Here is a 14,374-nt window from a genome sequence, read left to right as displayed (position 1 = left end):
AAAATTGATGAATCCACAGAGACAGAAAGTGTATCAGTGGTTTCAAGGCTCTGGGATAATGGGGAGGTACTGCAAATGGGCATAGATTCTTCTGGAGTGAAAACATTCTAAAATTAGATGGTGGTAATAGTTGAAATGTTCCATGAATATACTAAAATCTGTTGCATTTTACACTTCAAAAATGTCAAATATGATATGCAAATTATTTCTCAAAGTTATAAAAATGTAAATTAGTGAGGGAATTCATAAATAAGAAGATGTCATATATAACATACATAGTATATAAATTGATAGCACATCTAGTGAATGCTGTTTTCTTCCTGCATTCTGGTAAAGCTAATGTGAGTATAACATTAATAATAATACATGATCTTTAAAATCACAAATAGAATCGCAATCAGAAAGATTACTTGATGCTAGACTTATTTTTATGCCCTACCCCAAATGCAAGTTAATATCTTAGATATAAACCAGCGATCTCTCAAAAATCTCAAGAATGATAAAATGACTATGACACTTTGTGCTAATTTAAGTGACAAAGTCTTCTGACACATTTATAAATTTAAGTCATTAGGAGTTCACAATTAGTGGTGTCAGAGTCATCTAGAAAGACTGATTATGCCTCATGAATATTAAAATAAAGCATGTTTTAATTAAGCCCTATTTTGTTGCTTGTCGTCTTTACAATTCTTAATACCTCTGTATTAAGTGCAATATTTTTATTTAAATAAAAGCACTTCCACATTAGATAATAAATGAATATTTGAGTGTTCTTATTTTGTTTGATGCACGTTTTTAGAAAAATCTATTTTTGAACAAATAAGTGGACTAAGATAAGTGTCGAATTCTTCATACATACACACACCCATTTATTACTCAAGTTTGAATTGTGTGGGGTCCACTTATTTGTGAATAATTTTTATGACAGTTGCAGCAATTTGAAAAACCTTGCAGATAAACCATATAGACTGGAAATATCAAAAAATTAAACAAATATAGTTATGTCATGAATGAAAAAAACTCTGTATAGAAGAGTATTTTGTAATATACTACAATCTCTATGCACAAATTTATTAAAAAAGTTAAAGTTTATCAAAATTTAAGCACATACAGCACAACATGGCACCATTCATAGTAAAGAAAGAAAAACAAAATGATGCAGTATTAAATCATGCTGCATAAAATGAACTGTTCTGCATATTTTACTACTGTAATAATTTAATCCTTACTTCTTGTTGCTAGTTGGTGAGCTCCAGTGTTGGGAACTGTCACTTAAAACACTGTGTGATAATAATCATCTTGGTATGAGTAGTTTGTCTCTCCAGTAAATTGAGTATCACAGTTTAAAAGTGATCTTTCACCATTCTTGGATATTTTTTGAAATATGATACATACAACATACAATGTCTGCTATCTATTTTTACTAATGGGACTTCTAGTCTACAGTAGGCTCTAGGTTAAGTTTTGGGGAAATCAAAAGTTAAAGACTAATTTTTGATTATACAAGTGTTGGCAGCCCTATTCTCTGTATGATTCATAGGTAGGTAGATAGATAGATAGATGATAGATAGATAGATAGATAGATAGATAGATAGATAGATACATAGATAGATTAGATAGATTAGATAGATTAGATAGATTAGATAGATAGATAATTTCACTTATATATTGAAACTGTAATATTTTGGGAGTAAAAACATCTCCTGATACCCAGGATATCAGGGAGCTGGTAAGCTACTATAAACTAGGTTCACAGGGGGATCTTGGTATTCTCCTGTTGAACATTTCAACAGACATATCGCAAAACATCAGACAAGACCACGCTATGACCCCAATGGATCATAACAGAAAGTAGACTAGATCATAATCATATCTGCATAGTGATCACATCATACACATCATTCAAATGTAAAATTACAACCAGAACATTCCTCCATTGTGGCTAGTATGAGAAATTCCCCCTCTTTAAGAAAACTGTGTTTTATCCCCTCTTGTCTTCCATCCTTCCAGGTTAAGATTTATGAACTCAGATATAATAGAATTTTGCTCAATTTCTAACAAGCTCCTATCGAGAATGAAGTCTCACTTCTTAAACCCTTCCCCCAAAGTATATAACAGGATCAAACTTATAATTATTTCTAGCACCTGTGTGTAAGATTGCCATGGGTCAAGAGGGGTGTGCCTTGTCCCTCATTGCAATGCATTACATAGCTGACTTCCCCCTCCACAGGTTTGCTCCTGCGTGTGTTTGGTGACTGTCTACATCACCAATGCCCTGTGATACATAATCTTTGAGAATCAAAGAACTACAGGCTAAAAAATACATATTGGCATCTCAATGAAGGAAATACTGTAAAATTTAAATATATTAGGAATTATAATTCATAGAATTATTTAAGAAAAACAAATATAGATAAATGTGACATGTTTTGTTTGTTGTCCATCAAAAAACTGGTTATTTCTCCTAATACTAGATAGAGAGGCTATTATTATCAATTTGCAGAGACATATCATTTTTAGTAATTGATAATGTCACAAAAATAGCTTTGGATTTTTATATTTTTCTATATTTTATATTAGTATCATCTATCAGCATTGTGGGTCTCCATGTTACCCAAATTATTTATTTATTTATTGTTATCTTCAAAATTTCAACCGAACTATTGTAAATTATGTAAAAATTTTGTTCTAATAAAGTAAATTGCCTACTATTGACATTCTTAGTCTTATATTCCACTTCAGTCACCAAAATTGAGGGACAAATTTTGAAAATCTTTAAATAATTAGTATGATCCAGAATTCTGAACTGTAATCATAGGGCAAAAGGAAGTGTATGAGTTATTTCCCAGGACATGTTGTGATTGTTTTGATTAATCCCTGGAAAATGATCATTTGAGTATATTTATATTTAATTATAATATTATTTTCTGTTATATCTATTATTTTCTTTTGCCTCCATGACTAGAAGTAAAGCATTCTGATTATAATACTTGTGATCTTGCATACACTTGAGAGATCTGATATTTACTGAATGAATAAAGAAGTACAAGTTAAATAACAATGCAATCTATTTGTTTGTCAATTGTTAGTATTGAATAATATTCAACTATAGAACACAGTGATCATTAATGTTGTAAAACTTGGAACTAATTTTACTAAAATAATACAGACTCCTGATAATATCTGGGTAACAGACTGAATATTTTAATTCAATTGACCCATTCCTTCCTTGTCATATTGTGTGAATGGTCCACAACAGCACTGAGATGAAAAAACACGCTTTGAAGAAATAAATGCATCTGTTACACGCCCACATCTGCAAATTGCCTTTCCAAGCTAAATTTGTTTATTCCTTTGCTGATTTGACATCTGGACTTTGGTATTTGCAAATTTCAAGCTAATGTGACACTGTCACATCAAGAAATGACTCTTCATCTTTGGATGGTTATTTTAATTAAATGGAAAAGTGAAAATAGTATCTGGATGCATCCCAAGGACATTGAGCAGTTCAAGTAATTTCATGAAGAAAACTAAAAATATATTACTCACCGATAGCTTTTGTAAAGGTCAGTACAGGTGGAATTGTTCTTGCAAGGATTCTTTTTGCACTCATTGGTTTCTTGTTCACAAAAAGTTCCTTCCCAATCAGACAGGCATGCATGGCAGCTCTAAGAGAGTATGAAAATTATAAAACTGTTAAGTTATTTATTGTTATTATACCTATCATCCAGTCATCATTCTTAGCTATTCTGATGTCTCTGGCAATTTGTAATCTTTTTTTTTCAGTTTTAATAAAACATCTATTCTCTCCCCAGATGATTTTTACTCCAATGGAAATTTATGTGAACCACATTGCTTTATATATAATTCAATAAAATATTGTAGTTTGTCAATACAATCTATACAACATTAACATTTTATACATCATGACCACAATATATAACTATCATCTTGCCAAATTTTTTTAAAAAGTAGTATATTAATAAAGTGATTTTACTAACATGAACAAAACTAAAGAACTATTTTTGCAGCTTAGCAACTAGATCACAAGTTAAAAAAATAAAAGTACAAAAAGTGAGCCTTCTAAATATATTTATAATATTACTGACAAATAAGTAACATAAATTTCAGTAATAATAGTAAATTAAACTGTAAAATTTTGCATGACATTTCACACAAAGAGTTCATGTTAAACAATATTATTCACATTACAAAGGTCTTGTTTTTCCTGTGTTAGGTAAACAAACAAAAACCTCAAATTACTGAGGAGCAATAGTTAGTTACTAAATAAAAAATAGTTTGAAGAATATGTCTTTGTGATAAATTAGAATTGAGGCATTTATGTTTAGAGAGTCTAAAGAAAGTATTATGAAAAATGCCAAAATCAATGATAGCTGTTATCTACATCTTCAGTTTTCAGTAGAAGTAGCAACTAGATTTAAGTGATTAGAGAGCATTGAAAATGGCTAGTACTGATATATGCTCTAAATAAAATATATATATGTTGGATTTTGAAAATTCACTATGAATAAAACTAATGGCAAGTATGACATTTACAGCCTTTTTACTTACCTGTAAAAATATCAATAGTTAGGATAAACATTTTGAAACAAAAATATTATTAAACCTAATTTTACCAGCTTTTAAAATTTCTTTTAATGTGATATCTAGAAAAGCTGAATCATACACTTGCATTTATATTGCAAGGAGCAATGCTAGATGACATCAACCCAGTCTCTCCATTTGTGAATAAAGTCTATACAGTTATAAGCAGGCATATGTGGAGCGTGAGTTCCACGAGATTAGAGAATGAGACTTAGTTTAATACATCTCAATGTCTTGGAAATTTCCAGGATACATGCTTAAGTTATGAAAAATAAAACAAAATAAGCAACATAATGAAAAGACTACAGTTAGTACTCAGATTTCAAAGGGAGTCTATTACTTTTACTCATTATAGACAAAAAAAATTGTTTTAAACTTAGTGAAACATCATATTATCAGAAGAACAAAAAAATGCATGCTTTATGTATGGTGCACCTAAATTATGATAATTCAAATATGTAAGTTTTATTTGGTGCCCTGTTTTGGCTTACTGGGGCCAGATGGTTTTCAATGCTATATAAGCAGCTGAAAAGCTGGGATATGAGAGACACACTACTGTCAACATTGGGCTTCATTCCTGCAATGTATATTAATTATCCACTCAATGTGTATTAATTTCCACTCAAAGTAGAAACTAGTTCTCATGATTTGCTGGGGTTTTGCATCAATTTCACATGTTTTGTACTCCATACACTGCTCTTATTACCTGAGTAAGGTACCTCAGATTTCATGAGTTGTGTTTGGCTTACTTTTGGTAATGCTAAAAGAGCACATATGCAAATGTTGAATGCAATGATAAAATTTTATCATCATGCTATTTGTAGTGGACACTCTTCTTCAATATAAAAGAAAATGCTGACTCTGAAACTGGAGAAAACTGCCTCATTCAGCAGTGGAGACCAGAACACAATAGACTGGGCAGAACAGGAATAAAAATTCATGTCTCTTTATTTCTAATCTGAAATTTCACTTTTTAATAGGTATGAATCACTTCTTTAAAGACAAAAGCACAAAAAAAAATTACTGGTTTTAATTTTACTGTGTCTGTAATACAGAGAATCAAAAAACAGTTATATTTGTTTCTCATTGAATATGTTTATTTCATAAAAGCTAATAATTTTGGCATTTTGTATTTAATAATTAATAGAAAATTATCACAATTTCAGGGTATACATAACATTAAAATATTAGATATTATAGCAGTGATCTGTAAATATGATGGAATCTGCACAAAGTGGAAACATGAAAGAATAAAGAAAATATATTTTTAGACATTTCAAAACATTAAATAAATGAATGTTGATGGAAACAAAAAAGAGTATAAAATAGAAACAACCCAAAGTTCAACTATGTCTACTCATCAGTACCCTACTTGTGTTAGAAGCATATTTTAAGTTTTGACATTCTTCTTAAAAGTGTTTTTTTCATGAAGCATTAAAAAGTTAATTTCAGCAATATAGAATAATGACTCAAGGTAAAATGCTATTTTTAAACCAGACTGTAAATTTTCAAAATAATGATAATATTTTTAGCCACTTTTGGTAGAGGAGGGAAATGTATTTAAAACATATTTATCAAAAAGAATAAAGGTTTTCACAACTTGGAAAATTAGATCCTCATGAGTTTTATCTTGTTTTATAGAGTATTCATTATGCTTATTGAAAAAATGCATACAAAGCACTTTCTCCAAATTGAAAATATGCAGATAAGAAGGACACAATAAAGATAAAGACAATAAAAGATGACCTGGGTCCAATATATTGAATTCCATAGCCAGTGAGAAAAAAGAGACAAAGCCCTCAATTTAATGGTAATAATTCAATGAACTCTATTGTAATTTAGTTTTTCAGATCAACAAATATCGTAAATGTCTGTTACTGGGAACAAGTATCACAAAGTAAGAAAGGTAGCACAATTATGAATATGAATTTTGAAGTTAGAGTGTGTTTAAGTTGTGAAAACCATCTTTTTGCTGCTCGTTATCTATTGTTACAAGTTTTATATTGCTGCATAAAAAAATAACAATTCTATAATCCTCCACAAAATTTATATATATGTATTGACTGGGGCTATGATCTCATTTAAGATTGGGAGTTGTTCAAAATCAGTGTAGTAGTAGCAGCTTTTATTTCATTCTTCCTGTAGGACTTAGGTATCTATTTTTCTTGTTAGGTGTCAAACAAGGATGTCTCTCAGCATTCAGAAGCTGTTCTGAGGCCTTTGACTCATCCCTTTGTAGCATGACCACACTCCTTCATGGTCAACAGAAAAGCTGCTGCATGCCCCTTCAAAGTCCCATCAAACTAGGTCAGCCCAACATAGGATACTCTCCTGTTTGACTAAATCAAGGGCAACTGATTGGAGTCCTTAGTTACACTTACAAAATACCTTTTACATATAGTTTAACATATTCATAGGAGGAATGTCATATTCATAGCTTTCACCCACACTAAGGGCATGAGTAACAGGAGGCCTTAGTCCTGAGGACCATCTTATAATTTCGCCCACCAAATCTACTAACCTTAAATTCTGTAAGAAAAATTATAAAAGAGGGATAAAGTAGAGAGATATGAAAAAAAATAAATTGAGAAAATTCATTCAAGAAGAAATAGAAAATCATGCTAAACCATGGAATATTTCATAATGCACCAAAGTAGGAAGATTGGTGGTTGAATCACAGGACTCAAAGAAAATTATTTCCAAATCTTTATGCCATATAGGTGCAAAGAACAGAAAAACAAGGAAACTGCTAACCTTAGTTTTTTTAGACTAATAATATCTATCTTTTAAAATCTGGCAAACATGTAAGAAGAAATGCAAATACAGCCAATTTCACTCATGATTAAGAAAATCATGCATATATGTTCATTTTGTGATATCTAAAAGCTTCAATTTATATAGTGCATGGGTAAAAGTTTTTGTAGAAATATAAGTATGTATCAATACAAAAAAAACTATAAAGAAAAGCAAAAAAAGTTTGATTATTTCAGATGCAAAAAATTATAAAATTCAATACATATTGATGAAAACTCTCAGCACATGGAATTTAATTAGAATGTCTATATATTAATCAAAAGTGATCTGCAAAATTATCATGCAAGCCATAACTATGCCAGACATCAGTTTTCCAAATATAACTAGGCAAATTTAATAAAATAATATAGAACCATTTTGAATTATTTTATTTAAAAATTAATTGGTGCATATTAATTATATAGAATAATGGGTTTCATTTGTAATAGTTGTACATGTATATAACATAATTTGATTGGTTTCACTCCCCAAAAACCTCCCCTTAATCTTCCCTGCTCAATCCCTCTAAACCCTTTTCTCTACTGTAATGGTTCTCCCTCCTACTTTCATGAAAACTTTTTTTCTAGATTCTACACACAAGAGAAAACATACTATACTTGTCTTGACCTATCAGAAGCTCTCATTTTAAAAATATCTCTTCTGACTTTGTCTTTTTGTATCTGGCTTATTTCATTTAACATGATATTTTCCAATTCCTTTAATTTTCATGCAAATGACTTTTTAAATTTTATTATTCATAATATTTATGGCTTAATATAACTCCATTATGGGCTGGGCGACGTAACCAACACCTATAATCCCAGTGGCTCTGGAGGTGGAGGCATGAGGATCACGAGTTCAAACCCAGACTTAGCAATCTAAAGAGTCGCTAAGCAACTCAATAAGATCCTGTATCTAATAATATATAAAATAGGGTAGGGGTTGGCTCAGTGGTCAAGTGCCCCTAAGTTCAATCCCTAGCACCCCTCCCCCCAAAAAAACTCCATTATGTGTGTGTATGTGCGTATATGTATCACATTTTCTTTGCCCATTCAACTGTTTATGGATACCTAGACTGTTAAATAACTTATAATTGTGAATTGTGCTGCTATAAGCATGGATTTGTGTGTATCTCTGAAGTGTTCTGTCTTTAATTCTTTTGGATAAATACTGAGGAGTGGTTACCTGGATCACATGGTAGTTCTGTTTTTAGTTCTTTGAGAAATTTTCATAATGATATCCATAGTGGCTGTACCAATTTACATTCCAAAAAGTAGCATATAAGAGTTCCTTTATTTCCACATGCTCACCAGCATTTGCTGTTGTTAGTGTTCTTGATGGTTGCCACTCTTACTACAAAGATGAAATCTCAATATAGGATTGATTTTCATTTTCCCAATGGCTAAAGATTTTGAAGATTTTTTTTGTACAATTTTTGGCTACTTATATTTTTTTAAAAAAAGTTCATACCTTTAGTCCATTAGTAAATTCATTGAATAAATTATGGTGGTTTTGATGTTGATTTCTTTGAGTTATTTATATGTTCTGACTATTAATTGTCCATCACAATGGTAGTTGTCATTTTTGCCCCAATCTGTAGGCTCTCTTTTCACACTATGATCTGTTTCCTTTGTCTTTCAGAAGCTTTTAAACTTGATGCCATGTATCAATTTTTACTATTATTTCCTAGGCTATATAAGTCCTATTCAGGAAGTCAATCTTTGTTGGCTTGTGTCCAATATGTTGAATTGTGTCCTGTGTGTTTTCCTATAGCAGTTGCAAAGTTTCTGGTCTTATATATAGGTTTTTGATACATTTTGATTGGATCATTGTACAGAGTGAGAAATAGAGATTTAATTTCATCATTCTACACAAATATATGTGGAGAGCCATCCCTGGGCTGTTTGTGGACTGTGTTGCACATTGTATCCTAGTGAATAAGATAATTGGTGTCTGGGAACTTCCAATGGATATTTCTTCTGTTTGACTGCCCAGACCCCCAGAGAAGGGGTGATCTGCTGTAGCCCCACAGCCTCTCTGAGATGGATGTGACCTGCCAACCTGCTGACTGCAAGACATCAGAGGCAAGACTCCACCCTTGTAACCTTACCCCTGCCTTTGATGTACTCCCTTAAATAAACCACAGGAACAATTTTCTAATTGTTCAGCTCCAGTTTCTGTATTGGACCTATCAGGGGCTCCCCTTTTAAAAATATCTCTTCTGACTTTGTGTTTTGTTCTTTACTAATAATTCTAGACTTTAATTTCTCATGTGGCTTACAGCCTCCTTGGCAGGAAGAAGAACGCCCAAATGAGGTGCTGGCTGCCTCCCCAAACATATATCCATTTTTTTTTCCCACAAATTATCAAAGAGGCAGCCTTTTATTTTTTTGTGTGCTTTTGGCACTTTTGTCAAATATTTGATGAATATAGCTGTGTGTTTGTCAGTATATCTTCTATTATATTCTACTTGTCTATATGTACGTTTTTATGCCAGTGTCCTTCAGTTTTTTGTTACAATATATCCATGGTATAATTTGAAATTGAGTATTTTGATGCCTCCAGCAGTGGTCACTTAGCTCAAAATTGCTCTGGCTATTCTAGGTCTGTTGTTCTTCCATATAAATTTCTAGTGTAGTTACAATTGTAACATTAAATTTCTAGTTCTGTGAAGAATACCTTTGGTATTTGGATGGGAATTACATTGAATCTTGTCTACTTTTAATAACATGGCCATTTGGTAACATTAGCCATTTTGCCTATCCATGCATAAGGAAGGTCTTTCCATTTGCTGATGTCTCTTTCTATTTCTCTTTGTCAGCTTTCTTTAATTATCCTTGTATAAGTCCTAGATATTTTTAAAAACATTCTGAATTGAATTGTTTTTCTGATTTCTTTCTTAGTGGATTCATTATTGGTATATATTATAGAAAAATGATTCATTTTTATTTGTTGATCTTGTATCCTGCTACCTTGCTAAATTTATTAACTTTAGATGTCTTTTGGTGGAGACCTCCTCTATGTAGAATCATATCATATATAAATGGTAATTTGACTTGTTTTCTTTATTTCTTTCTGATGCCTAATTGCTTGGGCTAAAATTACAAGAACTATATTGAATTGGAGTGACTCCAGTGGACATCTTTTTCTTGTTACTGATTTCAGAGTAAATTCTTTTAATTTTATCTATTCAGTATGTTTTTGGCTTTGGGTTTGTCATTTAATAGTCTTATAATGTTGAGATAAATTTCTTCTATCCATACTTTCCTTAGAGTTTTTATCATGAAGAGGTATTATATTTTGTTTTAGACGTTTTCTTCATCTTTTAAGGTGATTACATGAGTTTTGTACTTAATTCTTCTTTTTGATAAAAACCATATAGAAGAATTAAGTACAAAACTCATGTAATCATCTTAACAGATGAAGAAAAAGTCCTAAACAAGGACATAGTTAGGTCTTGTTTTTAAATGTGATTTATGCCTTTTAATTACTGAATTAAGAAATTTACAGTCAGTGTTATTATAGAGAGGTTTATATTCTTGTCATTTTGTTTTATTTTGATTGTTTGATGGTTTACTAATTTTCAGTTACTTATTTAATCTTCTAATGAGATTTTTCTTTCCCTTGCAGTATTGGATTTTTATCTTTTTTTGCTGTGCATATGATACCTTTCAATGTCTTCTGAAATGCTTCTTTAGGTAATAAATAACTTCCAAGGCAAATGCCTTTTTATTTTTTTTACCTTGGAAGGTATTTATTACTCCTTTGATTCTGAAGACTAGCTTTACTGAATATAGTAACATAGGTATGGAGTTGTTTTCCTTCAGGACTTGAAATACATTTTCCAAAACTTCCTGGTTTTTGGAGTTTTTGCTAATAAACCTGCTATTATTTTGATGGGTTTGCCTTTTTTTAGCATCTTTCATTTCTCTCCGTAGCTTTTAAATTTTTTTCTTGTTCCCATTAGTTTGCATTTTAATTATGTCATGGAGAGGTTCTTTATCTTCTTGTTCATTGGTGGTTCTATATCCCTCCAGGATCTGAATGCCCATCTCATTCCCGAGTTCTGGAAAAATTTCTGCCATTATTGAACTGAATAGATTATCAATGCCATTAGTTTATATCTCTACTACTTTCTCATGTTCTATGTGTCTTAAATTAAGCATTTTCATGGTGTCCTGGAATTCTTAAATATTCTTTCCACAGGTTTTTTTTTTTTTTTTTTTTTTTTTGGTGTTGTTGCTAGTTTTCTTTTTTTGTTGCTTGAGCAACAAAGAAGAATCTAGTTCATATAATTTGTTTTAAAGCCCTAAAATTCTGTCTTCTGCTTGATGTAGTCTATTGGTGATATATTTAACTGGTCTTTTTTTAACTTAAGAATTTTTTTTTTTATTAACAAGATTTCAGACTGGTTCTTTTTCAGAATCTCTATTTACTAAATTTTCCATTCATATCCTATATTATCTTTCTTAATTCATTCAGTTATTTTTATCTTCTTTTATTTCATTGGCATTTAACATTTTTAAAATTCATTCTTTAGAATTTCATCCACTTTAGTATCTATGTACTCAATTATGAGGGTGTTATGAACTTTTGAAACAAATGTTGACTTTTTTCTCATGTTTCCTGTGATTTTATATTGGGATTTGTGCATCTGTTTGGGGATTTTTCTCCCACCATTATTGTGAAGGTCTTTTCATGAGTAGTTATCTCTTTTCAATATTACCTGGTCTGGGGGTGTATTTCATAAAAGTACCCCCTCAGTATGATCTAGTTCTTGATTCAGCCATGACTAATGTTTTGGAAGGAAAGTAAAATCACAATTTGCAATGATAATTTAAGAGAAAACCATATATCATAATAATTAAAGATGTTTTAAATATACATATATATCAGTAACTCTGCTAATCAAAAAGAAAAGAGGGAGTAATACAAAGTAGGCTGAAAAACTAGACAGTACTGTTGGTACACTTATATTAAAATATATAAAGAGAAAATGTTGGAGTAAGGGACAGATATAGAAGAAATGCAGGGGGAGAAGGGAAGGGACTATAAAGAGGAAAGAAAAAAGATCTCAAGAAAAATCCACTTAATTGAAAAATACATAAAATTTCATTAAAATATGTAAAAACAACTAATGAGAGACAAGAGAACAACAAAACAATTCATGAAAAAAGTAAAAGAAATAACAAATCCATAAACAAAAGACTGATAATTTTCCTTGTTGATATAATTAAAAAAGAGACTTCTTTCCAGGGCTTCAGTTTTAGAATCAATGTGATTCTGCAACCTGTACAATCAGGAAAATGAGAAATTATACCCCATTTGATTCAAATGTATGAATTGTCAAGATCATTGTACTGCCATGTGTAGCTAATTTAAAAAATTAAATAAAAAAAAAGAAGTTTATGGGACACAGTTAAATTTCAGTTTTTGTCCCTTCTCATTTCCAACCTAAAAAGGCCAATTATGTTAGGGGAGTTTGTATGCTCAGCTGTGTCTCCATTGCCCACCATGGAGTACTGAGCGAACATTGTCTGCTTTAGAGCTAAATTCACCCTCAGTATGTGTTCCTTTTTACCTACAAAGTGGTATGGTTATTTTATGAGACACTAGTCATGCATTTCACCTATAAAGCCTGCAGATTGACCCAGACCTAATTGAGCCCCATTCCAGAGAAGAGCTTGAAGTCTGTCTATTGGGGAATATGTGTTGCTAGTATCCAAGGGGTGAATTCTCTAAAAACCTCTGAGCATTGAGGAGGTGGTCAACCCACAGGGTCTGGGTTGGGATGTGGTATTTGGGGCAGCATGCTTTTTTCACTTTTAATTCTTAGACCCATCCACATCCAGCCTATTTTGTTCCTCCTCACAAAGCTTAGAATGACAATTTTGAAAGAAAATGTACTCTTCATTCTTCTGCTTTGTTCACCTGCAGAACTTTCTCAAGGTCCCCAAACATTACCATGCAGCTAGAAATCTATCTAAGGTATTTAAACTCCACGACCCATAGATAATGCCCTGGATCTCTGGAGTCTGATATTTCTCCTTCCTGCAATTGTTGAATTCTTAAAACTACAAAGGAAGACCATATCCTCTAAATTTTAGAAAGAAGGATTCCAAATTCAGGTGAAAGCACACTGAACTCTTCTATTTATGCCAGGACATTTGCTAATGTGAATTGTAATAAATGGAATCTACACAGAAAGAAGTTGTTGATAAAAATCTCTTCTAATGGAAAGAAAATAGTAGCATTCAGCCTGATCAAGAATATGGGTACATGAAGAGAAGAGTAGGGAAGTGAGTACAGCAGTTAACCTGCAATATTCTTTATTTATCTTTCAGAGGCATTTGTTTCCTTCTAACCTTGCATTTATAGTGTCAAACTCCACAAAAGCAAAGCTTCAAAATCTAATGGTTCTAAGGAGACAGACATTGGTATTTAGGGCTTACAAAAAACATGGTATTGTCCCATTAAATACACCTGGCTGTTAGTTGAGACCCACAGAGTTACAGATTAGAAGTAAAGACAAACCAATAAAAATCTCAGACCAGATCACGCCAAACCCCACTTAACTAAAATGAGTTTATCTATTTATAATCTATGTGCGTGCCAGGAAAATAAATCCTCTTTGGAGGGTGCTAGCAGAAGATAAACTTTTCAATGTCCAAAAAAAAATGTGTGGTATTAAAAAGTGAAGAGGAATACTGATGACCAACAACCAAGAGATTAACAGACAGTACAAACCTCTTCCCATATTTTGAGGTAATTAGAGAATTTTAAATAAACAGATTAGTAAACATAATAAAATAGAAAACAAAAAAAAAATGCTGAAACATGGAAGCAACAACAATTCAGAATTTGAAAATTATATTAACTTGAAGTTACACTACTTAATCTATTATTATTATTGTTGCTGATGTTGGTATTATTTTTTGGCACTAGAGATTGAACGCAGAAGTGCTTTATCACTGAA

The 14,374-nt window shown here is 31.5% G+C and overlaps 1 protein-coding gene across 1 annotated transcript in view; it reads right to left on the bottom strand.

The window, feature by feature from the left end:
• Positions 1–14,374, bottom strand: part of Eys (EGF-like photoreceptor maintenance factor) — a 1,514,165-nt gene that overhangs the window by 1,052,927 nt on the left and 446,864 nt on the right. Inside the window, 1 exon segment of the mRNA XM_077109730.1 lies at positions 3,550–3,666. Within this exon segment, the coding sequence (XP_076965845.1) occupies positions 3,550–3,666 (117 nt within the window).

This window comes from Callospermophilus lateralis, chromosome 6 (assembly GCF_048772815.1).
Source record: "Callospermophilus lateralis isolate mCalLat2 chromosome 6, mCalLat2.hap1, whole genome shotgun sequence".
Lineage (NCBI taxonomy): Eukaryota > Metazoa > Chordata > Mammalia > Rodentia > Sciuridae > Callospermophilus > Callospermophilus lateralis.
The sequence above is the reverse complement of the archived record's forward strand: the minus strand, read 5'-3'. Positions and strand labels throughout refer to the sequence as shown.